The sequence below is a fragment of the Egretta garzetta genome, unplaced genomic scaffold (genome assembly GCF_000687185.1).
Source record: "Egretta garzetta isolate BGI_Z169 unplaced genomic scaffold, ASM68718v1 scaffold656, whole genome shotgun sequence".
In the NCBI taxonomy this organism is placed as follows: domain Eukaryota; kingdom Metazoa; phylum Chordata; class Aves; order Pelecaniformes; family Ardeidae; genus Egretta; species Egretta garzetta.
In genome coordinates, this window is record NW_009259968.1 from 476,148 (window position 1) to 503,839 (window position 27,692).

The 27,692-nt window shown below is 37.6% G+C and overlaps 1 protein-coding gene across 2 annotated transcripts; it reads left to right on the forward strand.

Moving 5' to 3' along the window:
* The first annotated feature begins 1,321 nt into the window (after window positions 1–1,321).
* On the forward strand, window positions 1,322–27,268 carry GXYLT1 (glucoside xylosyltransferase 1). Of its 2 annotated transcripts, XM_009640270.2 has the most exons (7): window positions 1,322–1,407; window positions 12,835–13,009; window positions 14,001–14,126; window positions 14,989–15,240; window positions 23,313–23,436; window positions 23,739–23,911; window positions 25,442–27,268. In XM_009640270.2, exons 1-7 carry the CDS (start codon window positions 1,355–1,357, stop codon window positions 25,601–25,603), a joined length of 1,065 nt encoding a protein of 354 aa, XP_009638565.1. In that variant the 5' UTR covers window positions 1,322–1,354; the 3' UTR covers window positions 25,604–27,268. The 2 variants fall into 2 exon arrangements, with proteins under 2 accessions (XP_009638565.1, XP_035751704.1); XM_035895811.1 differs by lacking the exon at window positions 14,001–14,126 and having other exon boundaries at window positions 1,323–1,407.
* Window positions 27,269–27,692: the final 424 nt, after the last annotated feature.

Here is a 27,692-nt window from a genome sequence, read left to right on the forward strand (position 1 = left end):
CGTTATCCTTTTTTGTACCTGGATATTTATTTGTGGAGACCATTGTTAAGTCATAAGATAGAATTACTTGACTAATTCTTGCAAACACGTATATCTACAGGATATGAGGATTTCCTGCGATCTCTACCAAAGAACTGTTCCACCCCCCCAACGCTTACTGAGGCTTTGTGGAGCATTGTGTTTATCAGGTTATTTTTCTCAGTGTTGAATAAAGAAGAAATTATACAGCTTGCCATTTTTGGTGCTACATTAGTCTATTAAATCTGGGATTCACAAAACATTGGCCTTTACAGATACCAGATAACCCTACCAAGACAATGCTGATTCATTTCAAACTTGGAAAGCCAACTTCCAGTAGAGTTCTGAGCTGTGGTTCTTAAATACCTTTTGCCCATCAAGCTTTTGTATGGGTTTTCTTCTTGCATGTGTCTTTCATTCACAGATACCAGCTTTGAAAAGAGCCACTGAAACAATGCCATTGGCCTTGTGTCACCAGGGCAGGAAGAGGGAACAGAGGAGGCCACTCAAGAGTATACCCCTTGCTTTGCAATATTCTACTTGCTCGTTTAAGATTTTAAATCTTGATGTTGATTTCCTCACCAGAGCCTTTGAAAATACACTTCTGTTGCTCTTTTAAAATATTTCCTATATTACTGTTGCATAAAATGTAGTGGTAGACTAGTAAAACCTGCTTTTTTAGTTGTTAGTGTAGTGCAAGTCAGTAAGTTATTAGTCTTGTCATCAGTATGGAGAAGGAAAACTTGCCAGACGTGGTGATTATTTCTGTACTGCATTAACCTTTTGTTAATTTTGGAATTAGTTGGTGCTGCAAAGCCCTGTTTTTTGTTAAAAATCAGCTTTGCACCTAATAGTCATGGATGAATAGGGATTGCGTTTAAATGGACAATGTAACTTTGAAAATGAAATGTTCTACTTGCTCCTCTGCTTGAAGTAGGCAAAGGTGTTGCAAAGGTGAAAGAGTTCTTTCCAGCAGTAAGTGTTGCCATTCTCTCTGTTACCTATGGACTTACACTAAACCAAGAACATAGAATGACTGTCAAAAATCCCTGTTTTTCTCACTCTGAAAATATATGGAGGGGAAAAGCTAAAGGATGGGGACTATTCTTCCTTAAAAGAATCTTCCTCGTTGGCACCTAATACCTCCTCTTTTGTATTATCCAAGTTCCATTACATAGCCAGTCTTCTGCCAGGTAATTAACTGTTCAAGTTATGTTTGAGCTAGAAAATAACCCGTTTAACTTTGTCGTAAAATCAGTAACATTTATATAGGTTATTTTTGTCTTATCCTGTTAGGTGTAAGAATTTGTCTGTATCTTTCTGGAATTCCTATTGGATGCTGCCCTCTGATGTTTGTGGAATGAACTGCTTTTGGGAAGCTGCTTTTAGGTAGGATCTATTATTAAATAGTACTTTATTGTTTGATTGCAGACAGGTGTAGCCGATAAGTATTTTTGCCTAGTTAGTAAGGTGACAAAGCAAAATATTTTGATTGCTTCACATGCATTTCACCTGCTTATATTATGGCTGCTTTTAGCTGGGCTTTCTCCTGTTTTATTATGGTTTTAAAATTCTAAACTCAAGTGTTATTACAAAGAGTAGATTTTTTTTCAGTTATGTTGCTTCATTAGAGACTTGCTAACATTGGTAAACTGTCTATCTGAATATAGCCGGAAAAGTTACTGATGAATTAATTATTTTTGATAAATAAAACTTGCTGCACAGTAATATCCATGATGTAATCTGCAATAAAAATTGACAGATAAGTTTAGCAGTTAAGTTTGGAGGTTTTTTTATTCAACTGACATGTTTTACAGAATTTGAGGAGGGTACTGCATCCAAAAGCACTGAAACAACCATTTTAGAATGTGCTTTAAGGTACAGTCTGTTAAAGCGTACACAGTCTTTAAAGTTGCATCTTTAACTTTAAAGTTTAAATGTTTTGATGTGGTTGTTCAGACGCTTTAGGCTGCCAGATTACGGAAATAGTTTGAAAAGAAATGGAAGAAGCCTTAAGCTACTTGACAGATATGTTCTCTAACCTGCATAGTTCTCTTCAGTATATAGCTAAAGCTGTAAGTCAATTTTTTTTGTATTTAAAATTTTACTGATCATCCTTTAATATGGTTATCTCTTAGTCTGAAGCTTGAATATTTCTAGGGAAGCAAAGAAAAAAAAAGTTTAGCTTCACAAGACTTAATGTATTTTTGAAAATTATGATTGTGGGAAAGACTTTAGGTCTGCCCTCTATTCCTCTCTGCTTGCATGCTGTCAGTGCTTTTTAAGCTCATCAGTTGCCAAGAAGTTACTTAAAGAGATAGCTTAGATTGGTTTTTAGTCTGTTGGTGAACTTCACCTGTAATTTGGGTCTGCTGAGTTTCTTGCTGCCCTTGGTAGCCACTGTGTCAGTCCACAGGGATTCATCTGACTTTCCCTTTGGCGGATTTACCTGTCTGAACGGACTCAATTAACTTTTTTTTTTTTTCCCCTTAAAGGTCAGCTTTTGGGGGTTTAGCTTTATGAAGTTCAGTGCAGGGGCATAAACCAAAGCACGTCAGTGCTGTTGCGGTGAAGGACGTAGGGGCTTTAGCCTGAGCTTAGTGGAGGGACAGGATGTGACTGCAAGCTTCATTCACCCCTGGACATCTGAGCCAGTTGCGTAGTGCTGAGAGAGGAGAGGGTCTTGCTGTCTTCTGATCCCATTGACCATGATGATGTCCATGAAGTCTCCACAATACAATGTAAAGCACTTAAGGAGAAAACTTCCTTTCTGGATTTTCTGCCAGGCTTAAGGCAAGTGGGGCCTTGGAACCAGAAGCAGAGAAACCCCGTGCAGTTCTGTGCACATACCTTAAGCTGTAGCTTGTATTATTCTGTTAAGGATGCAGTATGTGGCTGTGAAGACAAGTCTGTTGAAGCATGCATTGATTATGACATTTACTGGGTGAGTGCAGCTTCTTTCATGGTGAACCCCTAATATTTGCAAAATTTAATGTTTATACATTTTGAAACAGAAAGAAAAAAAGCTGCTTAAATGTGTAAAGGGGATGTGGTTCAAATTAATCATTTCAGGTTGAGCTTGATTATCAATATATTACTATTAAACTAATCCCCGTATGTTCTGCTGACTCTGGTGCTTGTTGAATTCCTCGGTGAGGTGCTCTAACTTCAGAAAGGGCCCCCTTGCCAACCCCAAACTTGGTTTATTTCTTGCTCTGTTTAATAAGTTCAGTTGGTTTCAGAGAGATGCAGTGAGTGTGTAAGAGAAAAGGTGGGGAAGATGGCAGAGAGGAGGAGAAAGCACTCCCTCTTTGGATAGCAGCAAGCAATTACAGTGGCTCAGCATCTCAACCTGCTACCTAAGCCTATTTTCTTTGTATGTGCTGGAATAACACAGAAGATAGTTGCAGTTTGGTTTCAGCTTTGGATATGAGTTAAAATTTTGTTTAACTCTCAAAAAAAATATGTGCACTGAGAAACTGAAGGGTTTACACCTTTGATATCATCTTATGCTTTGAACGTGATACTTGGTAGTTGTTCTGAGGCTGCAGTCAGATTTTTGGAGGAAGAGGAAGGAACTGAATTCCATGGAATTTTATTAACCACAGCAAATGAAGACTAGCATTCTTGTTTTCTGAGGTTGTATGTGTAGGGCCACTTCAAGATTCTTCATGAAGATAAAGCCTCTTGAAAGGTTGTTCTGTAAAGAGGCAACATCATGCTTCTGAATTTGGGATCTTGAAATAGAAAGGAGGGAGTTCTACCATAGTGTCTTATTCCAAATAATTTGATCCTGTGTTGACTAAGCCTTTGTGTTCTTGCTAAGTGCAGTTGTTTTAGTGAGGTGCAGAATAAAGCTGGACTGGGACAGGGAGAGAGATATGAGAAAAACCTAAGAGTTACAAATCTGACTAAAATCTTAGGATAGCTAACTCCACTGCCTGTAGATGTGCCAACAAAATAATGGGAAATCCAGTGAGTTTGCCCTTAATAGAAATGTCAGTTTGGTCATAGAACTGCACTAACACTTATTTTGAATCTTCTATTGGGCCTGGTTTAATTCATAAAAAGAGAGCAACACTATTTATCCAGATCATAAATCAGTTTGGGAATGGAGATTCTGGTGTTCTCTTCTTGCTGTTTCAATAAACTAACCAAATGAGTTTGTTCAGAGGAGCAGAGCATATAGCCAGAATTTCTTTGCCAATAGTAGATTAAAGTAGATAAAATTTAACTCAATGTTAGGATGTCTATTTTTTCCCTTTACCTGTGAAGTTTTTCAAACACTGAAATGTAGTCCTTCAGCTCTGGGGTTTTTAAGTCTTTTATTTGAAATAACTTAGGCTGCTTTCTCTCTGTTTTTAACTTGAAATTCTAGTTGGCTTTTTTCTCCTGGATATCAGAATCACAGGGATTTGTTTATCCATGAGAGAAAGAACTTGACGTAGACATTTTTGAAATGCAGCTTGCTACAACATTTCCTCTGAGTAGCTGTAAGTGTATAAAGTGTGAAGTGAGAACTAATGTTCTGTGGATTTGCAAGACTCAGGTTAGTGTAATAGAAGTGTTGGAGACCTATAGACGAATCTGGAATTTTTTAGGAGAGAGATGTATCTATAGACTTCAGTATGACTCATGCTGCAGCTAATTCAACATCATTTGAAATCAATGACCTCTGAGCAGTTGCTGATTCTACTAATGGATAATAAGGATGTTGTTTCTTTAAGTTTAATCAGTATAAGATCTAATGCCTGTGCTGTATGTGGGAAGGATTTTGGAGCTATTCTGCCCTCGTATTTTTTATCACCATTCTGATTATCAACATTATTGAGATAGAGGGTCTTGGCTTGTGCTTTTGGTACAGAGTATTTGTTAGCTTTCGCGTTGATAGAGGACGTATGAAACCACTTTTACATACGGTGGTATAGATTTTATAAAAAAATTGTAAAAATGCTGATAAAGATAACATGAGGCTCAGGTTTCACCTGATCTAGATGATGTATGCCTTTTCTAGTATGTCTTTCATCTAGCTGGTTTGGCTGCTTATTTCCAACTGGGACAGAAGAAATTCTTAGCGGTCATTACAACAGCTATCTGACCTGCCTGATTTCAGTTGCTGGATGTTGCTTCTAAGTGGCCTTTAACTTGCATTGCTTATTAAAAAAACCAGGTTTCACTATTTCTTGAAAATACTGAGGTCCCGGTGGTGTGGATATATTGAGATGAATTGTGACAGTCCTGAAAAACGTGACTTCTCCTCTAAACTAGCTAGCTCATTGAAGGATGGGGCTTTGGACTTTTATAGTCAATTTTCAAATGACTAATATATTGTAACTTCAAACCTAATCTACTAATTGAGTTTGTAATTGAATAGATGACATTTGGACATCATATGCACTGGTATCATTAGCATACTTTTGCAACATAAGCTCTGATTAAGACCTATTTTTAATTCAGCACAGTAGTAGGATGTTAAGAAGCTCAGTAAAAACTAGAGTTTTCATCAGTTACAAATCCAGATAATTTCTGTAGTTACCTTGATCCTATTTCTAATAAGTGTGGGAATGATTTAACGGTTGCATTTTAATCAGTGTAGGCTTTGTTGCCTTCTCACTCCCTATTTGCTTTTTTTTTTTTCTGGTGACTAAAGGCTGCTGGGTTAGGCTCCTTTAATGATCAATTGATTCAGATGAAACAGAAAGCACTAAAAGAAAAAAGGATGCAATAAGTAAGCCATCTGTATTGTATTTACATATCTACCATTTGTTTTTCTGAGGTACATCCTGGGGCCAGGTTTGAAATAATAGAGGTTGATAATATGAAAATATTTTCCCTGCATATTATAATGAATGCAATTTGCATTTTCCATGCTAATTGTCAAAAAAATTGTATGAGTAAAATACTTGCACTGATAATGCGGTTAGCTTCTTATACTGAAGAAGGAAGCACTTTTGCAGTAGGCTTCTGTTTGTTCTTTTCGTAAGCATAAACAGCTTTAACTCATCTGAGCCTGGCATCCTAGTCCATTTGGTTATAATATCAGGGAAAGTTAGTTTAATGATCTTGTGGAAGGACTGAGAGACTTTATTAAGCAACCTTGTTTAGGAAGGTGAATATCACATGCCTTGTGTTACAGACCATATGGAGAAAAGATCAAAGAAAAACAAAGCTATAGCTCTATCAGAACCAGTGTAGAAAAACTGGGTTTGATGTAGAATAATTTTTAAAATGTTTTTTGTAACCTACAAAAGAATTTTTACATCCTTGTATTACCGTTACATAGTACGGTGGTGGTTGTACATAAAACCTAGTGGTGCAAGTTAGGATGATGGCAGTTTTCTCAGAAAATGACAAATATTTTTACATTGTTCAAAACTCATGCGATTATCATAAACATGGTAAATCCTCATGGGCCAGAGTAAAATTTGAAAGGACAGCTGAGGTCAATTTGTTGCTTGAGCTATTCATACCACTCTGTGCTCTCAGTACCTGTGATGGTGACTAAGTCATAGCTATCCTGCTGCATGGTGGCTTCCAGCTCCTCCTGTTTGTTGCCCATGCTGCGTGTGGCTAGTAGGAGTACGGAAGTGATTGTCCCCCTGTACTCAGCACTGGTGAGGCCACACATCAAATCCTGTGTTCAGTTTTGAACCCCTCACTACAAGAAGGACATTGAGGCACTGGAGCGTGTCCAGAGAAGGGCAACTAAGCTGATGAGGGGTCTGGAGCAGCTGAGGGAATGGGGTTTTTTAGCCTAGAGGAAAGGAGGTTGAGGGGAGACCTTGTTGTGCTGTGTAACTGCCTGAGAGGAGGCTGTAGCCAGGTGGGGGTCGGTCTGATCTCTCAAGTAACTAGTGATAGGATGAGAGGAAATGGCCTCAAGTTGCATCAGGGCAGGTTTGGGTTGGATACTAGGAAAAATTTCTTTAGTGAAAGAGTGGTCAAACATTGGAACAGGCTGCCCAGAGAGGTGGTGGGGTCACCATCCCTGGAGGAGTTCAAAAAATGTGTAGACATGGCACTTCGGGACATGGCTTAGTAGGCATGGTAGTAGTGTTGGGTTGATGGTTGGACTTGACGATCTTAGAGGTCTTTTCCAACCTTAATGATTCTATGATTCTACTAATCTTTCCTTCCTTGGCTTCCCCAGCCATGTTAGGGGAATAGGAGAGGATAGCTTGTTTGCCAGTGAAGTCAGGCAGGGGGCTTTCTTTTGATCCCTAGGCATGCTCTTAGTAGCACATCAACGGACAGGAGAAAGGAACTTTAGTGCACAGTTTGTAACACAGAATTAAGGCTGACTGTGGTTCCTTTGTAGCTTTCCATAACAACAGTGCTGCTATACCTGAATGCAGCGTAAAAAAAAAGGAGAAAAATAAAGTTGCCCTTGGTCACACTGACAACTCTTTGAATGGAACCCAGGTTGCACTAGATGCTGTAACACTGGCTGCTCTGGAAGGCTTGGACCTCGGAAGGCAGCGTGTGCGTGCACTGTGACCTCAGTAAAGCAGGCTCGGTTTTGGGACAGGCTTAATGATCACAGATTAGGTGCAGGATTCCTTATGTCTGTCTGGGCGTTCCTGAGTTTGGTTTGGTACCCTCTCACCTGTGCTCTTAATGTGTTGTGTAAGAATAAGAATAGGAGAACCATACCTTAAATGTATGCAGGAGACCCCCTGCTGCAGTACCTTGGGCCAAGTTGAGAGGGCAGAGCTAAGATTTTCGTTGAGCTGATGAGTATTTCAGTGATGGTATCATTTGGATTTTGTTTTTTTTTTTTTCCTAAGAAGTTCAGCTGGAATGCAGTGAAGGTTCTAGAAGAATACAACCCGTCAAAATGTACCTCTGTAGCTTACTACCAAATTATTACTTCATCATTTTAATTGACCTAGAAATGCTAATTTAATACACAGTGTGCCATGGTATATACATCTTTAAGCATAAGGCAGTGTCTTGACAGGCAGGCTCCGGAAAATCTTGTTGTAGCAGATTCATTGAGCATATCCAGCTATGTTCCTCTGTCAGAGGTTATTAAACCCACAGCAGAATTAATCAGTACAAAATGAAGGTCTACACTTCAACACAGAAATACTTCAGGGCACGGCTGGTACCTGGCCTCGCGCTGCTGCTGAGCAGCATGTTTCAAAGTTACATGGTTTTGCTCTCACAGCGTCAAAGTGGATTGTTTAAAATGTGTTTTCTAAAGTCAGTGGGAGTATGCATGGTGCTCTCTCTCGAGTGTTTTATTTAATTTATTTTTACTGTCCCTACCATTCATGTAATTAGTATCCTGAGACAAATAAAGTTCTCTTATTTGTCCCTAAACACCCAAATCCTGTCATGGCTTCCTGCTCAGTATCTTCTATTGGATTACAGATGCATTCTTTACTCTTCCATTTTAATTACCAGAGACTTCCCCCCACCCCCAGGAGCTAGGACTCCCACATTACTGGAGATTTTTTTTCCTTTAGAAATTAGGGCTGTCAAGTTTTCCTTGTTAGTCTATCCAAACCACTTACTAAAATACAATGTGTTTCACTCTATTGTTGCTTTTTTCAGCTTCTCCAGTAAGTTCTCCCACACCAAAACATCAGGCTACTAGTAATTAGAAATGTGCATATAAAAATTTGCATTTGTATTTTTGTTTTCCACGTTGCCTCTCAACATTTTTTTGGAAGTATCTCCTCACAGTTGAAAGTCTGAAACTCTTCAGAACTTGGATTTGAGGTTCAATAAGGGTATTGCGCTGATACCAGAGCTTGCTCAGGTTCAGACAAGTTCAGGGAAGTTACACTTCTTATAAGATACATTTTATTTTGCTCATGGTGAACTCAGATACTGAACTGCTAACAAATCATCTGCATTGCTGAAAAAGCTTGTGGCATTAGGTCATACCAGACCCAGGGCTGTCTAAATGAACAAGGGCTACAAAAATGATCCGAGGGCTGGAGCACCTCTCCTACAAGGACAGGCTGAGAGAGTTGGGCTTGTTCAGCCTGGAGAAGAGAAGGCTGCAGGGAGACCTGATTGCGGCCTTTCAATACTTAAAGGAGCCAATAGGAAAGACAGGGAAAACCTTTTTAGCAGGGCTGGTTGTGACAGGACAAGGGGTAATGGTTTTAAACTAAAACAGGGTAGGTTTAGACTGGATATAAGGAAGAAATTCTTTACAATGAGGGTGGTCAAACACTGGAATGGGTTGCCCAGGGAGATGGTGGAGGCCCCATCCCTGGAAAATTCAAGGCCAGGTTGGATGAGGCTCTGAGCAACCTGATCCAGTTGAAGATGTCCCTGCTCACTGCACGTGGGTTGGGCTAGACTACCTCTAAAAGTCCCTTCCAACCCAAACCATTCTATGATTCTGTGATTCCTTTCCTGGTCTTTTGGTGTGACTTGAACTGCAGTGGAGAGCAGCGGAGGGAAGATGGGGAAAAGGGTTACAGAGGCTGGAAAATTCAGGAAGGAGAAGTAGAGAAGGGAGCAGTTGAGGGCAGGTGATTTGGAAAGGAAGTAGGGGAAGGACCAAAGTCATATGTAGACATAATATTGAAGACGGGAGTGAGACAAGTCATGGCATAGAGAACTGGCTCTGTGGGTGGGGCACGTTAATACTGAAGGTGAGATTGCAGAGCTCAAGCTGATAAACTCTGCTGGACAGCTTAAATTTATGCTGCTTCTACTGGGTGGAGGAGGAAAAAGTGCTGAAAGGTGCTGGCAGCAGAGGATCAGCCCCAAGAGGTGAGTACTTAGCGTCCCTGGATGAAGATGGGGCAATGATTTCCCTCTGGGGGTGGGGAGAGATGTATATGTAGGGTGAGGAGCAGCACTGAGTCCTGATTATTAAAAAGGAGGCTGAGATTCATAATTTCTCCTGCTGTAATATGTCTCTGAGACCTAATATATCTTATCCCCTTCTTAGCGGATAGTCCCCAGAGGAAATGGTGGCCTGTTCTTTCCAATGGCTTCTTGCTCCATCTGCTTCAGGGATAAAGCTTTGTGTTGTGGACTTAGAAATCTGAGTCCAGCTGTTCCTCATGTTGTGCAAGCTGAAATTCAGTTGTTGTTAGCGTTTTCTAAATATTTCTTTTCCTTTTCAAAAAATTATTTTTAAGCACAGATTTAAAAATTTGAACTCATGAAGTCGGAAACTTGTAGAACAGAGATCATGTGAATAAAGTGACTGTAAAAGCATTATAATATGATCAGTCTGTTTTTTGTTGTGTGGCTTGATGTTATTTTGTTTGCAGATGTCACTAGATGTAGACATAATAAAATACAGTCCTTAAATCTCAGTGCCTTTTAGAGTTGCACTGGCATAATTTTCATCATACCTTATTCATGGAAAGCCATGTGTTACATGTGGTTCAGGAACTTGGCTTTCAGCTATGCAGTTTGTGTAGGTTGTGCCCTTATGACCTTGCAATATCACTGTAGGCTTTCATGACTTCAGGGCTTAATTATTGTAATTCCCTTTTCAGTGGATTAGTGATGAGGCTAATCTGGTGCTTGCAGCTTGTTCTGACTGCAGCAGCGTATTTATTTGTGGGTTTCAGCTACCCTCATCACATTCAGCTTGCTTTGTGTTTTTTACATTAGCTACTTATTACATGGTGTAATGTTTAAATTAGCTTTATGTCTAAAGGTCTAAATGGGCATGCCTCACTTACATTTAAAGATTCTTTTTTTTTTTTTCCTTTCCTATTAACCTGAACTATTTTTTGAGGTTTTGCTGCAAGATTTATAATAGGTTTCAGTCTCCGGATTAAATCATCTGAATATAGATGTCTGCATATAGGTGTCTGTGTCAAGTAGGTCTTAAGCGGTCATTAAAATTGAAAGAGCATAGAGAATGATCTGGGTGACTAGCCATTAAGTTGCTGAGAAATAAATGGCTGGAGTTAACTAAGAAGCATTTGGGTATCCTAGACTTCTCCCTAGGACTAGTCGATACCACATGATCTTTTGAGACACCTGGTCCTTTTGGACTGGCACCTGGAGGTCAAGTGGGATAGTCTAGAGCTTATTAAATGGCACGATACCTGTGTTAAAAAATTGAATCAAGCCCTAGGTATTTGCTTTGAAATAAGATGAATTGCTGTCTACGCTCCATGTCCTGCTCACTAGGTCTCCGTTGGCTTTAATGAGACTTTGGACACAATCTTGTGTATCAGTGTCTTCATTTAGATGTCCTATTTTGCATCTGAATCCTCCCTATGAGATCTTTCATCCATGTGATTTTTAGTAATACCCCAAACCTTGATTTAAGACTGATTGCATGTTCTAATTAAATTTTTATTAATCTTAAATCCCTGGGATGATGGAGTTTTTTTAGTTCCAGGGCATTAAACTCTTCCAAAACTCAGGCTGTTTTTTTTAAATGCAGCCATTATTTATGGTATTAAACTCAAAATAATGTGTGTTGCTTTTCCATGCCTTGAAGAAAAAAAAGGTGTATTTGCATAGTATCTTTTGTCAAACTAAAGGAAAACTTGTACACATCTAAGTGTTTTAGTTACGTAAACTGGGTGGAGATTATGTGCTAAGAATCACATCTGTTAATTTCTGGTTTGAAGTTTCTCTCTCTTTGGCAAGTTTCTAAGAATGGGTGGTATGTTTGCCAAACATTTCTTTACTGTAGTTTGGGAAAGTCTTTTCTAATGTCAGAACTTGGAATTAAATGTGTAATTTAAGCCTTCAGATACTCTTAGTTCCATTAGCCCCCTTCCTCCCATAGTCTCTGCAAATAGCTCAAGCGCAGAATATTGTTTTGAAGATTGGCTTTGAGCTGACATATGTTTAAAACCTTTGAAAGCTTTTCTGACTAAATAAATATATGAAATCCAGGAGAATGTGGTTTTAGGTTTAGTATGCCCACTGTGTTTGCCACCAAGCTAATGGTATTTACCCGATTGTATTAAAATAATGAAGTAACTTTTAAATGCACCCTGTATAACACATACCAGGCACTTCTCACCAGAACTGTTGGACAGCCGTCTTCAGGAAGAAAGGACTTCCCAATCCCCACACCTTGCAGTGGTTTACCCCCAAGGACATGGGCAGTGCATGTGATCAGTCCCAGAACCACTGGGAACACCAGGACACCCCAAAAGGCCATTTGAGCTGTCAGTTTTCCCCCGCCCCCTAACCCAAGTTGTAACCCTGCAGGATGGAAAGGAGAGGAGAAAGCTGCTTGCATTTTGCTGGTGCTTAGGAGAAGCCCTGAAGCATGGGTTTGACAAAAGGACTTACTGGAGCAGAAAATGGACAAAACATCTAGAGCACTCAAAAATGGGCTTAACAGAACTTAATAAAAGTAGGGGTTATCTCACTTTTGTTGTTGAGTTTAACTCTGCTATACTTATCATGTTTACCTATCTCTGTACTGAGTCCAGGGCAAGAGGAGAAATGAACTCACACATAATCTTAATGTGTTGTCAGCCTTTCACATTTCAGTGTAACTTCATGTGATCTTTCTTTTATCATCGCTATTTTCATGGAATTCCTTGCTAGTCATGGATAGTGAGATTACTAAGAAAATAAATGTTTGTTTGTTTAGTTTCTGTATAGCTCTTCCATACCTTGTTTTTCCCTCATAGGCTGGGATGGTGGGAGTGAATACGAGAATTGTTCAGGTTAAATGGAAGCTTACGTATATGAGGTGTAATGCTGTAGTTTGTATGTTCTGTTTGAGTTCTCCTTTGCTGGTTTAAATATGATAAAGTTATTTTGGTAAATGACATGCTGCAGTACATAGTAGAGCTTTTCTTCAAGCCTGTGCTAGAAATAATGTCAAATGAAAAAATATTTTTGTATCAGATACCATTCTATGAAAGCACATCCTTCTGAGAAAATGCATCTAGCAGTGGTTGCCTGTGGTGAAAGACTGGAGGAGACTGTTACGATGTTGAGATCAGCCATTATTTTCAGCATCAAACCTCTCCAGTTTCATATTTTTGCTGAGGACCAATTGCATGAGAGTTTCAAAGACATAGTAAGTACCCAAATAATTTATTTAATAAATTTGTAGTACAATTTGAGTAGCATAGCATTTTCTCTGTTTCTTGGGTAGTAATTGTTGGATATAGCGGCAGAAATGCAGGGGTCTAAAAATAAGGTATTATGCAAGTCTTTCATAATGTTGGGTGGAGATTTTTGAATTTCTTTTTTCCTGTGGAAAAATGCCAGTTGCTGATATCAAAGCTTTTCATAGAGACAGACCAAAACTTCCCGATTTGTCACCTTCAATCTGTTAAATACAAACCTGATGTTCTGAACACAAACCACTTATCTTGTGTGAGCTTATTTAAAGTTGGTTTTACAAGAGAAGAGACCTGTCCTTTTTTGCCCCTGTACTTGCAGTATGAGTCAGCCTTACATTGTCTAAACAAAGTGAAACATCATTCTTTGAAAATGGTAGATATGGTTATGTCTAATTTTAGTAAATTCCTGTTAATAAATATCACATTACGACTGGAGTAGCAGTATTAGAAGCTGACTAGTACCTAGCTGTGTGGAGGGGTTTAGTTTTTTCGTGCTTAAAATGTCATACTAACTGTGAAATTAGTATGTTACAGATACTAGTTTATATACACTAATGTCACATGAACAGTAACTGTGGCAAAAATTGGATAAGGTTATTTTAAACTGAGAAAGACTTCATTGGTATTTCTCTGGTGGAAACTAGTTAAGAGGAGAAGTTTTATTTGATGTATTTAACCTTTTGGAAATCCTAATCTATTTTACTTGCTCTTACTTTTGTAGATGATCTGATATGATGTGTTTTCTTCACAGTGGCCTGCAGGTGCCACTTTTTGTTCAAGTATTTTGAATAGTTGCCAGATTCTTGTAGTTCAGGAAGCATTTCTGTTGTGGAAGAGAGGTGTTGCAGTTGTATTCAATTATCAATTTGAATGGGGGATTGATTTCTTTTTTGTAATAAAATTGAACGGAAGTAATTATTGTGATCTCTTCTTTTCACATAGCTTGATGACCTCCCCTATGAAGGAAAAGTTAATTACACATTATATCCAATAACGTTTCCAACTGAGAGTGCAGCAGAATGGAAGAAATTGTTTAAACCATGTGCTTCACAAAGGCTGTTCTTGCCAGTAAGTTGTTCTGTAATACGGCAATACAGAAGTCTCTTTATGAAGCATCAAGCTGCCCTTGTTAATCTAATTTCTGCTTAGTTTTAAACTAAGAACTACTACTACTCCTAAAAGTTACTTTTATGACATCCTAAAAAACCCTCTGAGTTTATCTCTCTTCTGTGGCGCTAAGAGACTATGGAATAAAAGCGCTTTTCTCACTGGCTGCCTTATGGCACAGTATCCTCAGTGAGAGGTACAGGTCATGTCATCCTCTCAGAGGAAAGAAGGATTGATCACGCCTCATCTCCTCATTTAGTTGGAAAGTTTCCTGCATGCGTGGGTCTGAGAAGTGTTAGAGAAAATGAAACAAGAAACGGGCTGTTGTTGCCAGAGTGTTTTGTGTTTGTGCAGCCTTTTCTTTGCTCATCTAAGACACTTCAGAAATCCTAATTCAGGCTAGGTGAATTATAGCAGTGGTGGCTGTCTCCCAAATACTGTCTCTTCTGGGGCTCCCTTACGCCTCTCCCCTGTTTGATTAGATGCATAGGAAAGCAAGGGAACAGGAGCAAGGTAGGAGCCCCTGTTATAGCAATGTTTCACCTGGCCCCCAACCTACTCTTGAGGAGCCCCGGGGTATAGGATATAGCCTGAGTGCCTTTGCGTTACTATTCTGTATAAAACCGCTATTTTGCTCTACAAAAATTCTCCAAAATGAGAAAAGAGGGAATGATGACAAATTTATGGACTGCAAGCTGTCAGGATTTATTTGCATGTGACAAAAATGTATTAAACTTTATTGTGTAATGGCAGCAACTTCTGTTTTATGAAGAGAAGCTCAAGAAAACTTAAAAGTTTGGTTTTCAATTTCTTTCCCTCACAGTTAATTCTCAAAAATGTGGATTCACTACTGTATGTTGATACTGACATCCTGTTTTTGAGGCCTGTTGATGATATTTGGTCTTTTCTGGGAATGTTCAACTCCACACAAATTGCTGCAATGGCACCGGAACATGAAGAGCCTCGTATCGGGTGGTATAATCGCTTTGCAAGACATCCCTATTATGGAGTAACTGGAATAAATTCTGGAGTCATGTTAATGAATATGACACGGATCAGAAGAAAGTATTTCAAGGTATGTGTGTTGCCTTTACTGCATTTTCTGTGGGTTTACATCTTTTAATTCTAATCTTGTTTCAAACTCATGTGGGACGGTATTTTTCAAAATATTTTTCTTGTAATTGGAATAATGCTCTAAAAATACACTGTTTAAAATGCTATTTAACTTGTGGGTTTTATATGTCATTCACTGTAGAACTTGGAATTCCTGAATTTCAAGTGTGCTTGATTGTTTTAATTTTTCTTAGTTCTGAGAGATCCTGTGACTTGATACAGTCTGCTGTAAATTACATTTGTCAGTAGATATTCTGGTATTTTTTCTTCACTGTAGAGATCACAGAAAATGGTTAATGTATACTGTAAACGAACTTTAAAAATGTGTACAGTAGTATGACCAGGAGGTGGTGCTAAAACATTTAGTAAGTTACTTTTAACTGTACAGTTTCCAAATTTTGTTCTTTTACATTGTAACCAGGTGATTATCACCTTAAGTATCTTTTGATTTACTTTGAAGTCATAGTTTTTGTAAAGAAATAAGTTCATTGTGGAAGTAGTTACTAAAGCAGTGCACACAGCAACAGAAATGGTCATTGCTTCACAAATGGGAAGTTTTTTCTTTTGGACTTGAAACACAAGCACAAAAGCAGTGCTATGTGATTACGCTAGGGGGAAAAGTACTTCTCTGTTTAAGAGAAGTTGTTTAGGGAAAAAAAATCAGTCAAAAACGATTGGAAGGTGCACCCATAAGAGGGGTAATATAAACTTGCAATAGATATTACTACTTCTCCCCCATTTCCAATTTAAGAAAGATTTAGCTTTCATCTTAACATTCTTGCTATGTATTTTTGTTATGGAAGTACAGCAAATTTAAGAAAAATGGAGAATGGATTATCTCAGTTGTAGTTAAAGTAGAAAGCTAGAGTAGCTATATTATACAGCTGTAGTTTCCCCGAGAAGAAAACTTCTCTGTATATATCCTCAGTAGAATCTTGCATTGTCTACTTTGTTATTTGTTTGTTTTCCTGATTATAGCATCTGGAGAAATGAAAATAGTTGAAAAGTATAACGTGAAAAATATGGGACTAAAAACTGTGTGTATCTTAACCTCTGACAATGCATTTCTGTGTAGTGAATTATTTCTAGTGTGGTAAACTCTTGAGATAAGGTTGGTCTTTTATTCATAGCATGCCAGAATGGGTTTCTCAGTACAATGTAGGTTATCAATTTGTTGGAGACTTTATGCATTTTTACTAACACTGGAGTTAAAATTTTCAAAAGTATACATGTTATGTAGGTTACTAAAATTGTCTTTCAAATTAACTGCAGTTTTCCAGAGGACAATATAAAGTCCTTTCTCCTTGACACCTAAACATGGTGGTTTCTTAAAATTCAAGTCTATATGTACAGCTTATATACAGGTGAAATAATTCATGAATATTTTGAAATTCGAAATGGAATATTGCAGCTTTCCCTTGGTACTAGTGGGCTGGATTGTTTTCCAGGTCTTGAAAACATCTGCTACATATTCCTGTTGTTGCCATGTAGTCGTATTTATTATGCAATGAAACATGTCAGATAGCTAAACCAAAACTAGCCTTGGAGGAAGTGATTTCTTATAATTGCTCGTTATTATGGGGGTGAATACGTGTGATTTAGAAGACCTCAGCTGTAAGGCAAGGTGCAAATCCATACACTTTTCTCAGGGTCTTGCTGGCTAACTTCAGTATACCTGACGTGATGTACAGTTTCTGGCTAAGTGTGCCACTGAACGTCTTTCTGTAGTGAGGAAGATCGTGTGTCATAGCTGGTATGGGGAATGAGAAAAAAAAAAGTCTTGAATTGTCCTGAAAACATTCTTCTTAATGCTCTTTCTCAAATTGTTCAGTACATACTGTACTAAGCGAGTCTGCTTGATGAGTTGTAGGCTTAGCATGCATACAACTGAGGGAAAGGAATGGAGATTGGAGTGAGCTACCCAGTGCCGTGCAAGTGTACTAAATGTTGAGAATTATGAAAGGGTGCTTCAGAAAGAGAGGCAGAAACAGAGCAAAGCTTGCCAATAGCCAAGCACATGATTCAAAGCACTTTTTGATGGCTTCAGTTAACAAAAATTAAAAGAAACTAGTTCCCCTACTCCAGTTGTTTTAAATGTTAGAAATGCAGCATTTCTGCCCTTAATCGTTAGTCATCATTCTTTGGCATCCATCCCGGGGCTTTACTTCAAACTGTCACTTCAGACTTGGACTTCCCCTTCCATGTCTGATGCATTTATTCTTCTGTCCCTTGCTTTCGCATGTCTTCTGAACTTTATACTTGTCCAGGAATGCTCATGTGTGCACTGTGGCTGTTTCTCAAACATTTGAGACTGGTGGTGCACATGAAGAAATATTCTTTCACGCTTGTTTGATAGTAAGAAGTAAAAAAGAAATAAAAAAGATGTTTTGTTCTGTATACCTGGTTTTTGGGGGGGTTGTTTGGTGGTTTGGGATTTTTTTGTGTGTGTGTGCAGCTTTTAACATGGTTTCTGAGAACTTATTTCCTGCATGAATGTAATATTTTTCCTTTCATTCCTGTACTTTTTTTCCCTACTGTTTTCATCATCCTGTACATCCTCCCTCGAGTCTTTGTCCCACTATCTTGAGCAAGAAACACAGATACAATGTCTGGATGCATCAGTGGAGACTTTTTGGTATTGGAAGGCTCAGAATTGTTTTTGACAGGAGACTACCTCATGATTTCTAGTCCATGCTGCTGACTTAGTCCTTCCACCTATTGGACACATTGGAGAAGTGTCCTACAGTATCAGGCTTGTGGTAGCATGCTCAGCCCAGTCAGAACAGTTTGACGATGTCTAATCGGAGAGCTACTAGGTTATCTGAAACTTAGGAATGATAGTGCTTGATTGTCTCCTCTCATATAGAGTCATAGAATGGTTTGGGTTGGAAGGGGCTTTTAGAGGTAGTCTAGCCCAACCCACGTGCAGTGAGCAGGGACATCTTCAACTGGATCAGGTTGCTCAGAGCCCCATCCAACCTGACCTTGAATGTTTCAAGGGATGGGGCCTCCACCGTCTCCCTGGGCAACCCATTCCAGTGTTTGACCACCCTCATTGTAAAGAATTTCTTCCTTATATCCAGTCTAAAGCTACCCTGTTTTAGTTTAAAACCATTACCCCTTGTCCTGTCACAACCAGCCCTGCTAAAAAGGTTTTCCCTGTCTTTCCTATTGGCTCCTTTAAGTATTGAAAGGCCGCAATCAGGTCTCCCTGCAGCCTTCTCTTCTCCAGGCTGAACAAGCCCAACTCTCTCAGCCTGTCCTTGTAGGAGAGGTGCTCCAGCCCTCGGATCATTTTTGTAGCCCTTCTCTGGACCTGCTCCAACAGTTCTATGTCCTTCTTGTGCTGAGGGCTCCAAACCTGGTTGCATTACTCCAGGTGAGGTCTCACCAGAGCAGAGTAGAGGGGCAGAACCACCTCCCTAGACTTGCTGGCCATGCTTCTTTTGATGCAGCCCAGGGTATGGTTGGCCTTCTGGGCTGCCAGTGCACATTGCCGGCTCATGTCCAGCTTTTTGTCCATCATATGATCATATGATAGCTAGATAGTGCAGCCTGGGTAATGCCTACACAGGGAACGAGTTTCTCTTATACAATATTATTATTGAGATCTTGGCTTAGAGAGCACTTAGCAGGGGAACCATTTAGTTTATGCTCCCCTAGTACAAGTGTGGTCCCACAAGCTTGTGGAGCACCACAGGGCCCCAAGATGCACAAACTCTGCTGTTCATGGAGACTTGAGGAGACTTCGTTTTCATCTTCACGTTCCTTGAATGGCTTAAAAGGATGATTGGTCAGCATGAAAAATGCTCACACAAATACAGTAGAACTAGAAAATGGTTCATTGTCTTATAGGAAGGTCCGCATTTGTTTATATTCATTCAGGAGACTTAACAAATTAATCAAGGAGTATATAAGTTCTGGGCATTTTTGTATCTTTAAAAAGCTGCCTGTAGACCTTTTTGTGTGACTCTCTAGTGGCTAGAGCACTTGTCTAAACAGTATAACTTTTGCATCAGGATATTCCTCCAGTATGATAGATTTAAAACTGTGGGTTCTATGTCTATTGTAGTTTCTTCAGCTCAAAAGTACAAGCTGAACTGCTTGAAGCCTTTAAGCATTTTTCTTCTGTTGTCACATTGATTTGTAAGAGTCAGGAGGAACCAGGAGACAAATAAATAAAAAGGAGAACTGGAGGCTTTAGCCAATGCTTATAGTGCTCACCTGGGTAGCAGAAAACCTGTAATTCCATTTATTGCTTCAGGATTAAGTCTTCTTTTATCCACTTATTTATTCAAGCCTCAGTCTTCTCAGGACTGTCATGTCTATTCATTTCAGACAAGCATCCTTGCTACTTGGCTATCTATGGTGCCTAATGGAAGTTGTCACTCCTGGTCCCAACTATCTTACTTGTCTTGTGTGTTCTGAGACTCTGTGTGTACATACAGTACAAATAAATGCACTGTATATATACATGTATATGCACACATATGTATACATATATACAGATACAAACACGTGCACATATATGTTATTGAATATAGTGTGGTCATTAAACAGGGCATAACTGGACATAAGATTAGAATCAGTAATGAAGCTTCTGATGGATAGTGCCTGCCTGTTGTCTTCCGTAAGAAGCAGTTAGAAAATGGGAATGTAAACCGTGCAAGAGCTTTTAGGAGATGGAAGAAGTAATACTAGGTGACTTTTTATATGTTCGTATGCATATAGATACTTTTAAACTCAAAGAGATGTAGCAAACACAGCAGATAGGGTGTTTTAACACAAAGTCCTGGATCAGTGAGGCTTTGTGAATAGGGACCAATGAACTGATTCTAGTTCTTTGCCTGAGACATGGGCAGTCATGGAAAGGAATGAGCTCTTAGAAAATCAAACAAGCCCCAAACAAAGTAACTCCAGATAGTGTGTGCAAAGGAGAGGTTCATGGGTATGCTTTAGACAAAAAAAAGATCAAAGTTCAGAGAGTTTCTATGGCCTAAGCCATGATACACTTCTCTTTTTACCATTCAGTATTGCTTAAGGCTATCGTTCCGAGAAATATGGTGAGCCTGTGCAAAAGCTAACTGCTTCTAAAAGAAGGTGCCCATCTCTTACCATCTGCTTTTCCCTGCTTTTCTTATTTACTTTGTCCTAGCCTCTGGTGTTTGTTGGTCCCTCCTATGATTCAATTAATTTTGGAAACAGCAGAAAAAAGAAATACTTCTGCTGCGTTAGTGAAGTAAATCAGCTCACAAGAACAGCTAGTGAGTGTTAGCCCTGCACTGTTAATACAAAAACTGGGTAGAGTCACGTAACCAGAAGGAAGAGGGCTTGCTCTCATTTGGCATTAAGGAAATTTAAATTGCTCAACTGTTTGTGGGACATAGCTGCAGTTTCTTTAGATATTGCTGTATGATTTGAGTATTTTTCCTCAACTTCATATTTCCTATTAGAACTTAGAGAGGGGTAATGCTAGGTTGCTACAGGCTATGTGTGACAGTAAGTCTGACTTCAGCCTTGGCCAGGCAGACGTCTGCTGGGACAGAAATCAGTAATGACCCAACTAATTAAAGCACAGCATCTAAACAAACAAAAAAAAAATTAGGAGAATTATCTTGATGCCCTTAGGTATATTTTGTTCTTACACATTTTCTTCCACTCAAAAAAAAAAAAAAAAACCCTGGAATTTTGAGGGTTCCTAAGAGCCTGTCTGTATCAGCTTGATGGCATCACAGAAATGCCCGCTACCGTTGTGGGTGTTTTTTCTTCAACTTCTTTAACCTTCTTTGCAACTCGTTGAATATTGGAGAGGAGGTTTATATTCTGGAAATCCTTAAGTTATCATAGAGTTATTTTTCTCATGTTTACTTGAGTAACTTTTGAAAAGCAATTCTAGCATCAATTTTGATTGAACTTGAGCATTCTACTTCTTGTGCTGTTTGACTTCATTACAAGTTGCAGTAGAATTTTAAAGGAGGAGGTTGTATAACTATTCAAATAGTTTCTCTCGCTCTGTGATTCCTACACTGGTTTCATTATATATCCATGTTAATAAATTAATATATAACTCTTTTATTTATGCAAGGGTTATTGAAATATTACAATTTCCAATTCTTAAATCTGATAGCACTATTTGTCAAGTGTTATTGCTTCTAGACATCTAGCAATGTGATGTATGCTGTTACCTGCTTTGCATCTCCTTGGGATATACTCTGGATTTCACTGCTGTTAAAGCTATACAAGTTAAATGAAAATTACACGAAATAATGACTTTAACAATTTCAAGTAATATTTCTCTGTGTTGCTCTAAAATTTTATTTACTACTGTGTATTCTTTTATCATGATTATCCTGGTATCAGTGAGCTAATTTAATTCTGCCTTTAATTCTTAGCACTGAATCTAAATTTAAACCTTAGATCAATATTCTGTGGATGGTAAAGTTCAGGTGAGGGGAGTAATCTTTACCCACTGTGATTCAGTCCGATCGATTTGCTTTTTGGAAGGTTTTAGCTTGGTGTTAAGCCTATGTTTTCTTTTGTTTAATCACATTGCACTGAGCCTAATGATAATTGTTGCTAGAGAAAAATTCTCTTCTGTATTTCTTATGCCTGCTATCATCAAATACTTGCAAGCAATCATAGTAATAAATTTTTTAGGACAGAAGGGACTGTTATATTCCATTTGGCTTCTTACATAATACAAGCTATAGATCTTTTTTGTATTAATTCTAGTCTGAAATCTGATAGTAGTTCTTTTTTTAGTCTTCAATTCTGAAGGCTCTTCATATTTGATGGCTGAAATGGTTTGAGGAAAGACTAAAAACTGAACTGCTAATTTTTGCACTTTCTAGTTTGTCAGTGGAAAGCTTGGAGAAGAAAGTCTTTGATACTATAATTCTAAAACTGAATATTTTGCTCCTGGTAATCCTTTCTGTTTCTTCCTATAGTGTTTCTATATACAGATCCCAAACCATACTGGAGTTCTAATTTAAATTTTTTTTTTGGCAACGTGGTTAAAAAGAATCAAGGGTACAATCCTGTACTTGTTCAGGAATTTTCTCTCTTTGGGACTTACTGTTATTCCATCCTCACTCTTCCATCTGAAGTAGAAGGTACAGGGTACAGAGTGAGCAGCATTGTTCCTTTTCTGTTCTAGTTGAGCTCAAATGTGGTGTAAAGATAAGAAATCAGCTTTGGAATACGTAACCTGTTACACTGCAGATGATAAGCCCTTTGGTAATGTGGAGTTCAGTGTAGGCCAGCTTTACTCCAAGCAGCACCTCTTCAGCCAAACCCTTAGAACTGCTCCTTCTCCTTTTCCATTGAAGTGATTTTGCTAAATCAAGAATTTGGGAATTAAGTAGCAGCTGTTGGTTTAGAGTCTTATTGCCTTTTGCTAGTGAGCAGTTGTGCCTTTGCTGTGGAAGTTCAAGTTCAGTAACTAAAAAAAATTAGTTCAACTCAATGAAAATGCTTTTGAAAACCTTTGAAGGATTTCAGTATTTTTGTACGCTACTTTGTAGCCAAAATTTTTAGCTGTATGTGTTCAGAACAATTTAATAACTAATTTTCTATTGATGTTTTGAATTTTTGAACTTTAATATTAAAACCTGTGTGATAGAGAAATTGCATGAAGTGTGGATATTTAAATAGTGCCCATCTACTTGCACTGATCACTTAAATGCAGTTTTTTTTTAGATCCTACTGCTGTATAGAAACCCCTTGCTATTTCTTAGAACTCTTGGTTTAAGATATTTGAGGGAAATCTTGAAGACAAAAATTTAATGTGGCAGTTAGATAGAATTAGGAGACGTATATAATTTTCCTTACGAGATAATTGAGAAGTAAAGCATATTGGAAATGTCCGTAACTATTTTCCTTACATATGCTTATTTGTTTAAAAGGAAGAAATTGTCTATACCTTTGGGACTTGTAACTTTGAAAAGCAAATAATTCTGATTCTATAGGGCATTTCCTTCTTTATAGGTATAATTGTCCTCAATGTGTGTTGTTTTCCTTCATTTTGTTTAACAGAATGATATGACACCAGTCCGGTTACAGTGGGGAGAAATTCTTATGCCACTGCTGAAGAAGTACAAGTTGAACATAACATGGGGGGATCAGGATCTATTGAACATTATGTTTTTTCACAATCCAGGTAAATCCACATTGATTCTAAGTCTAACATGACAAAGTTGATCTAATCTATGATGTTCAAAAATCCAGGAAAATACTCTTTAGCAGACTTTTCAGTGAAAGTATTCAAGGGACTTTTCACTTCTTCGTTTTATGAAAGTATTTGCTTTGAGAGACAGCATTGGAGCTTGCTAGAGTGTAACTAGCTGCTAGGTTTCAAAACAACTGTACAGCAATCTATGAAGCAGCCTTGAAAAAAAATAATTAATGTATTTCCTGAAACACTTTTGATACTTAATCCAGAATTCTCATTTTTCTGCATAGAAAGTCTTTATGTCTTCCCTTGCCAATGGAATTACCGGCCTGACCACTGCATCTATGGAAGCAATTGTAAGCAAGCTGAAGAAGAAGGTATATTTATTCTTCATGGAAACAGAGGTGTTTACCATGATGATAAGCAACCGACTTTTAGGGCTGTCTATGAAGCAATAAAAAATGTAAGTGTTTTCAGCATTGTACTTGTGCAAAGTTTTCTTTTTTTTTAATGTGTTCTTATCTACAGTGCTACATGTATTTTGCAGGTTTTGTGGATACTTACCTTGACTGCAGCAAAGTAATTTCTTTCTCTTGTAAGAGACGTTTCACCAATTTTTCATATACTGTTTGGATAGTATTCCAGTATATTCCTTTTGTGATGAGCATATTTTGAAACACGGTGTAGACTGTGTCTAGGTTAGGATTCTAAAAAATTGCCTGTAGTTGTAGATGTCTATTTAAAAGGCTTTGTTCCCATTCCTTTAATAAATACACCTAGTAAACTGTTTGTATGAGCATTTGGAGATCACCAGAAGTCTTACTTTTCTGAAGATTTTAAAATGCAGAAAAAAAACCTTTCTTCTTCCCAAAGTTTGTGTGTATTTTCTGCAACATTTTAACATTTAATTGTAGCTAGATTTTAAGTGTAGAATTTTTTTTTATACTGTGTTTTGACCTTTTCTAGAAATTCAGTGTGTTAATATGTTGCTGTTCCTTTAAATACAAAGCACAGCGACTTCTTTTCATTCTGCAAATAAGTCATCTAATAAACTATTTATCACTACATCAGTATACTCACGGAAGAGCTGTAAAATTTAGCACTGATGCACATTTTAATGTAGCAGGCTATTGTGTGTGTATAACCTTCAAAAATCAATAGTATATTTTAATGGTGCTTTATTACATGTTGTCATATGGATATAAAAATGAAGAAAAGTACTTTTGGGGGTCTGAGAATACATTGCAGGGAAAGTGAATGTGTTTCCATAAAAATACGATTTCTTTGTTTCCTTTGAGCATTGTCAAAAACAGAAGAAAAAATTATTTCTTTTTATTTATGATCCCATTTGGTTTGTGAATATGTCAGAGAAAGTATGGAAAACACTGTTGATTCAGTGGTAATAAGATGAACGAAATTATGTTACTTTGAAATGCTGGTTTAGCTTATCGTTTGTTTATAAAAAATACTGCACTGTTGAATTAATGAGTTCTTTATTTCATGTCCATGTTAAACATAGTATGTGCTTGACCATCATTCAGTTTAATGAAACTTCGGTAGTACCACTTTTCATACTGTTGTTTCATTATAATTTGATAAGAACTGTATTCCTGAGAAGTTATAGGTCATTCAAGAAAGTTACTGTTCAACGAGCAAATAACCAGAAATCATTTTAGATCTGTAAATTTTTAACTTAATAAGGTAATTTTAAATTTCCTCCTTGCATTTCTGGATATGTTAATTTTCTTACATTTTTTAAAAAAATAAATCTCACTTGTTAGGCTTATTGAAAACATCAGAGAATATGTCTGTAATTTAGAGGTCGTTTTCAAATACTGCATTCAGAAGCTCTCTGAGTTTTTGAAAACATTTAATAAACCTATAGAAAGCAAATACAATGTTCAAAGGTATTTTTATAAACCTCTTCAATACCTCTGAATAATGACACTCTTCCATATTGACCTTAAATCTTCTTTTCTTAACCTCTTTACAGTATTCATTTGGAGATGATCTGGTTCATTCCCTGTTGCAGCCCCTAGAACTGGAATTACAGAAAACCATGCATACATACTGTGGAAGAGTATACAAAGTGTTCATAAAGCAGCTAAGAAACAGCATAAGAGACTTGTATGCCAGAAGATCAAGGGGAAGGTGATCTTTACTCCACGCTGTTAAATCAAGAGACTGAAGTAACATACTGGTCAAAAGGCGCAAAAATTCTAATATGCCTTGAATCGGCTCTTGATGTGCCCAGATAGAAGTTTACCAGCATACATAAAAATGAAGAAAATACTATACATAACGTAATGAAGAACAAGAACTTTTTTCTGCAATGGTGACTATTTGCTCTTTTGAAGTTTAATCACTGCTAATGTTTCTCTTGGATCTGATGATTTGGGTGTTACTGGCTTCTATGGTCAGTAGTTTTAGTCTGCATAATCCAGTTACCTAATGATCAAATGAACATGGAAGAAATGAAGATGGCTCTATTTGGGAGTGTACCTCACGAATTGTCTAAAATTCTGTTAAACTGTGAATGTAGCAATAATTGAGTCAGCAGCACTAACCTCACTTTAAAGGTGTGAGCCTTTATGTAAACAAAGTTGTTTACAAGTGCAGGAAATACTCTTGTTTTCAAAGAAATGTGATGTAATCATTGACAATCTGTATGTGCCTTTATATGTTCATCTCTTACATGTTGAAGTACTGTTTTGACAATCTTGTTTTGCTTATCTTAGATGTAAACTGCACACTATAAATACGATTTTCTGAGAAATTAATAACTAGTATGTGATACTAGTTTTCTCCGTCGGTAGATACAGAGACTTTAAGATACAGCATTTGTTTCAATGTTGTTGAGTCATCACGGCCAAAAGATAGAGCAGAGTTGAGGGGGTTTTTAGCAAAAATTCAGTCTGAAATTCTCTGTCTTACAATACTTTTCAAAAATTACATGGTTTTGACGCTTTATAGGGCATTTTTAGAAGTTTAAAAAAAAAAAAACCAACAGTGGAAAGCTGTTGCTGTTGTATTTCCTTACTAAACATTATTACCTGATGATTATTATAGAGTATTTAGTACCTAAAAATGAAGAGCTGTAATAAGAATTCTGATGCTTCATCAGACTGTATATTAGATGGGTTTCTTAGAGAATATATCCTGTTACCATATTTTTTTAATAACATGGCTTTAAAATAGTTGTGGGGCACACCCTCAACAATAGTGATTTACAACAGGTAAGGATTAGGCTTTCTTTAGTTAGTGGAAAAAAAGTTCTGTTTATGTAATACAAACTTTTCAGAGAAAAACATGAAAAAAAAAAAGGCTGAATTCTAGTGTTACAGTAACATATTTAAACTTGCATGGTATAGAATGTATTTTTAAAGTATATTTGAACTTGGATAACCTTGTCTAACTGAGATGAAGTCTTCATAAAGTGAGTTTTTTGGATTTCAGAAAAGTTCCTGTGTGTTGATCATGGAGGATCCACTCACTGACTTGCACCTTCATCCCAACCCCATTTTAGAAGCTTAATTTTTATGGCTGTTTCTTTGTCAAAGGCAGGCTGGCTCTGACTCCCAGATCCATGTGAGCTGGACGAATGCTTTAGCAGCACAAAACCACACTCCACTGTAAGCAGAGTTTATATTCTGCTCCTAATCTCCCTGCTGGCTCGGGGTGTAAATGTCTGGGATGGAAACTAGGAAGCAGTCTGCCTCACCTGTAGTTATAGTCTCTTTTCCTTGCTATGTAACCTTTTGAAGTCTGAAAGTCTAGAAATCTGTGTGAAGGTGAATACTGTTATTGACTGATTTTTACAATATGCAGTACATTATTTTTTTACATAAATACTGATTTTTTGTATCAATTTGTCTTCAGCTTTTTTTACTTGTACTGTGTGTTTGTATTTAAAAATTCTGTCTTTCAGCATGTTTTTTGTGTTTGTCTTTGCAGAAACTTTCAGTTTTGAATTGATATTTAGCATGTTGCGTGCATGTGAAGATACTGCTTAAAACCCGGTGAACCATTTTAGGAAAAAAAGTGGAATGCAAACATTAGCAGCAAGCTTTCCACTTAAATTTCAGTTTTTGTGGGGGATTAGAACAAAAAGGGTTAATATTGAAGTTTATCATAGGTAAAAATTCTTACTTTGTGCTTATTTCAAGAGAAAATACCGAGCATGTTACAAATAGCAGAATGTACTGCCTTATGCCATAGACTTTGTTTAATTTGTATTAATGTAA

What these genes read in the sequence shown, in the direction of transcription:
- GXYLT1 (XM_009640270.2), top strand. Translation starts at nt 1,355, where the DNA reads ATGCTGCCCTCTGATGTTTGTGGAATGAACTGCTTTTGGGAAGCTGCT. An exon ending in CACAAAGGCTGTTCTTGCCA is followed by an intron (nt 14,127 to 14,988) that starts GTAAGTTGTTCT and finishes TTTCCCTCACAG; the next exon opens with TTAATTCTCAAAAATGTGGA. An exon ending in TCTATGAAGCAATAAAAAAT is followed by an intron (nt 23,912 to 25,441) that starts GTAAGTGTTTTC and finishes ACCTCTTTACAG; the next exon opens with TATTCATTTGGAGATGATCT.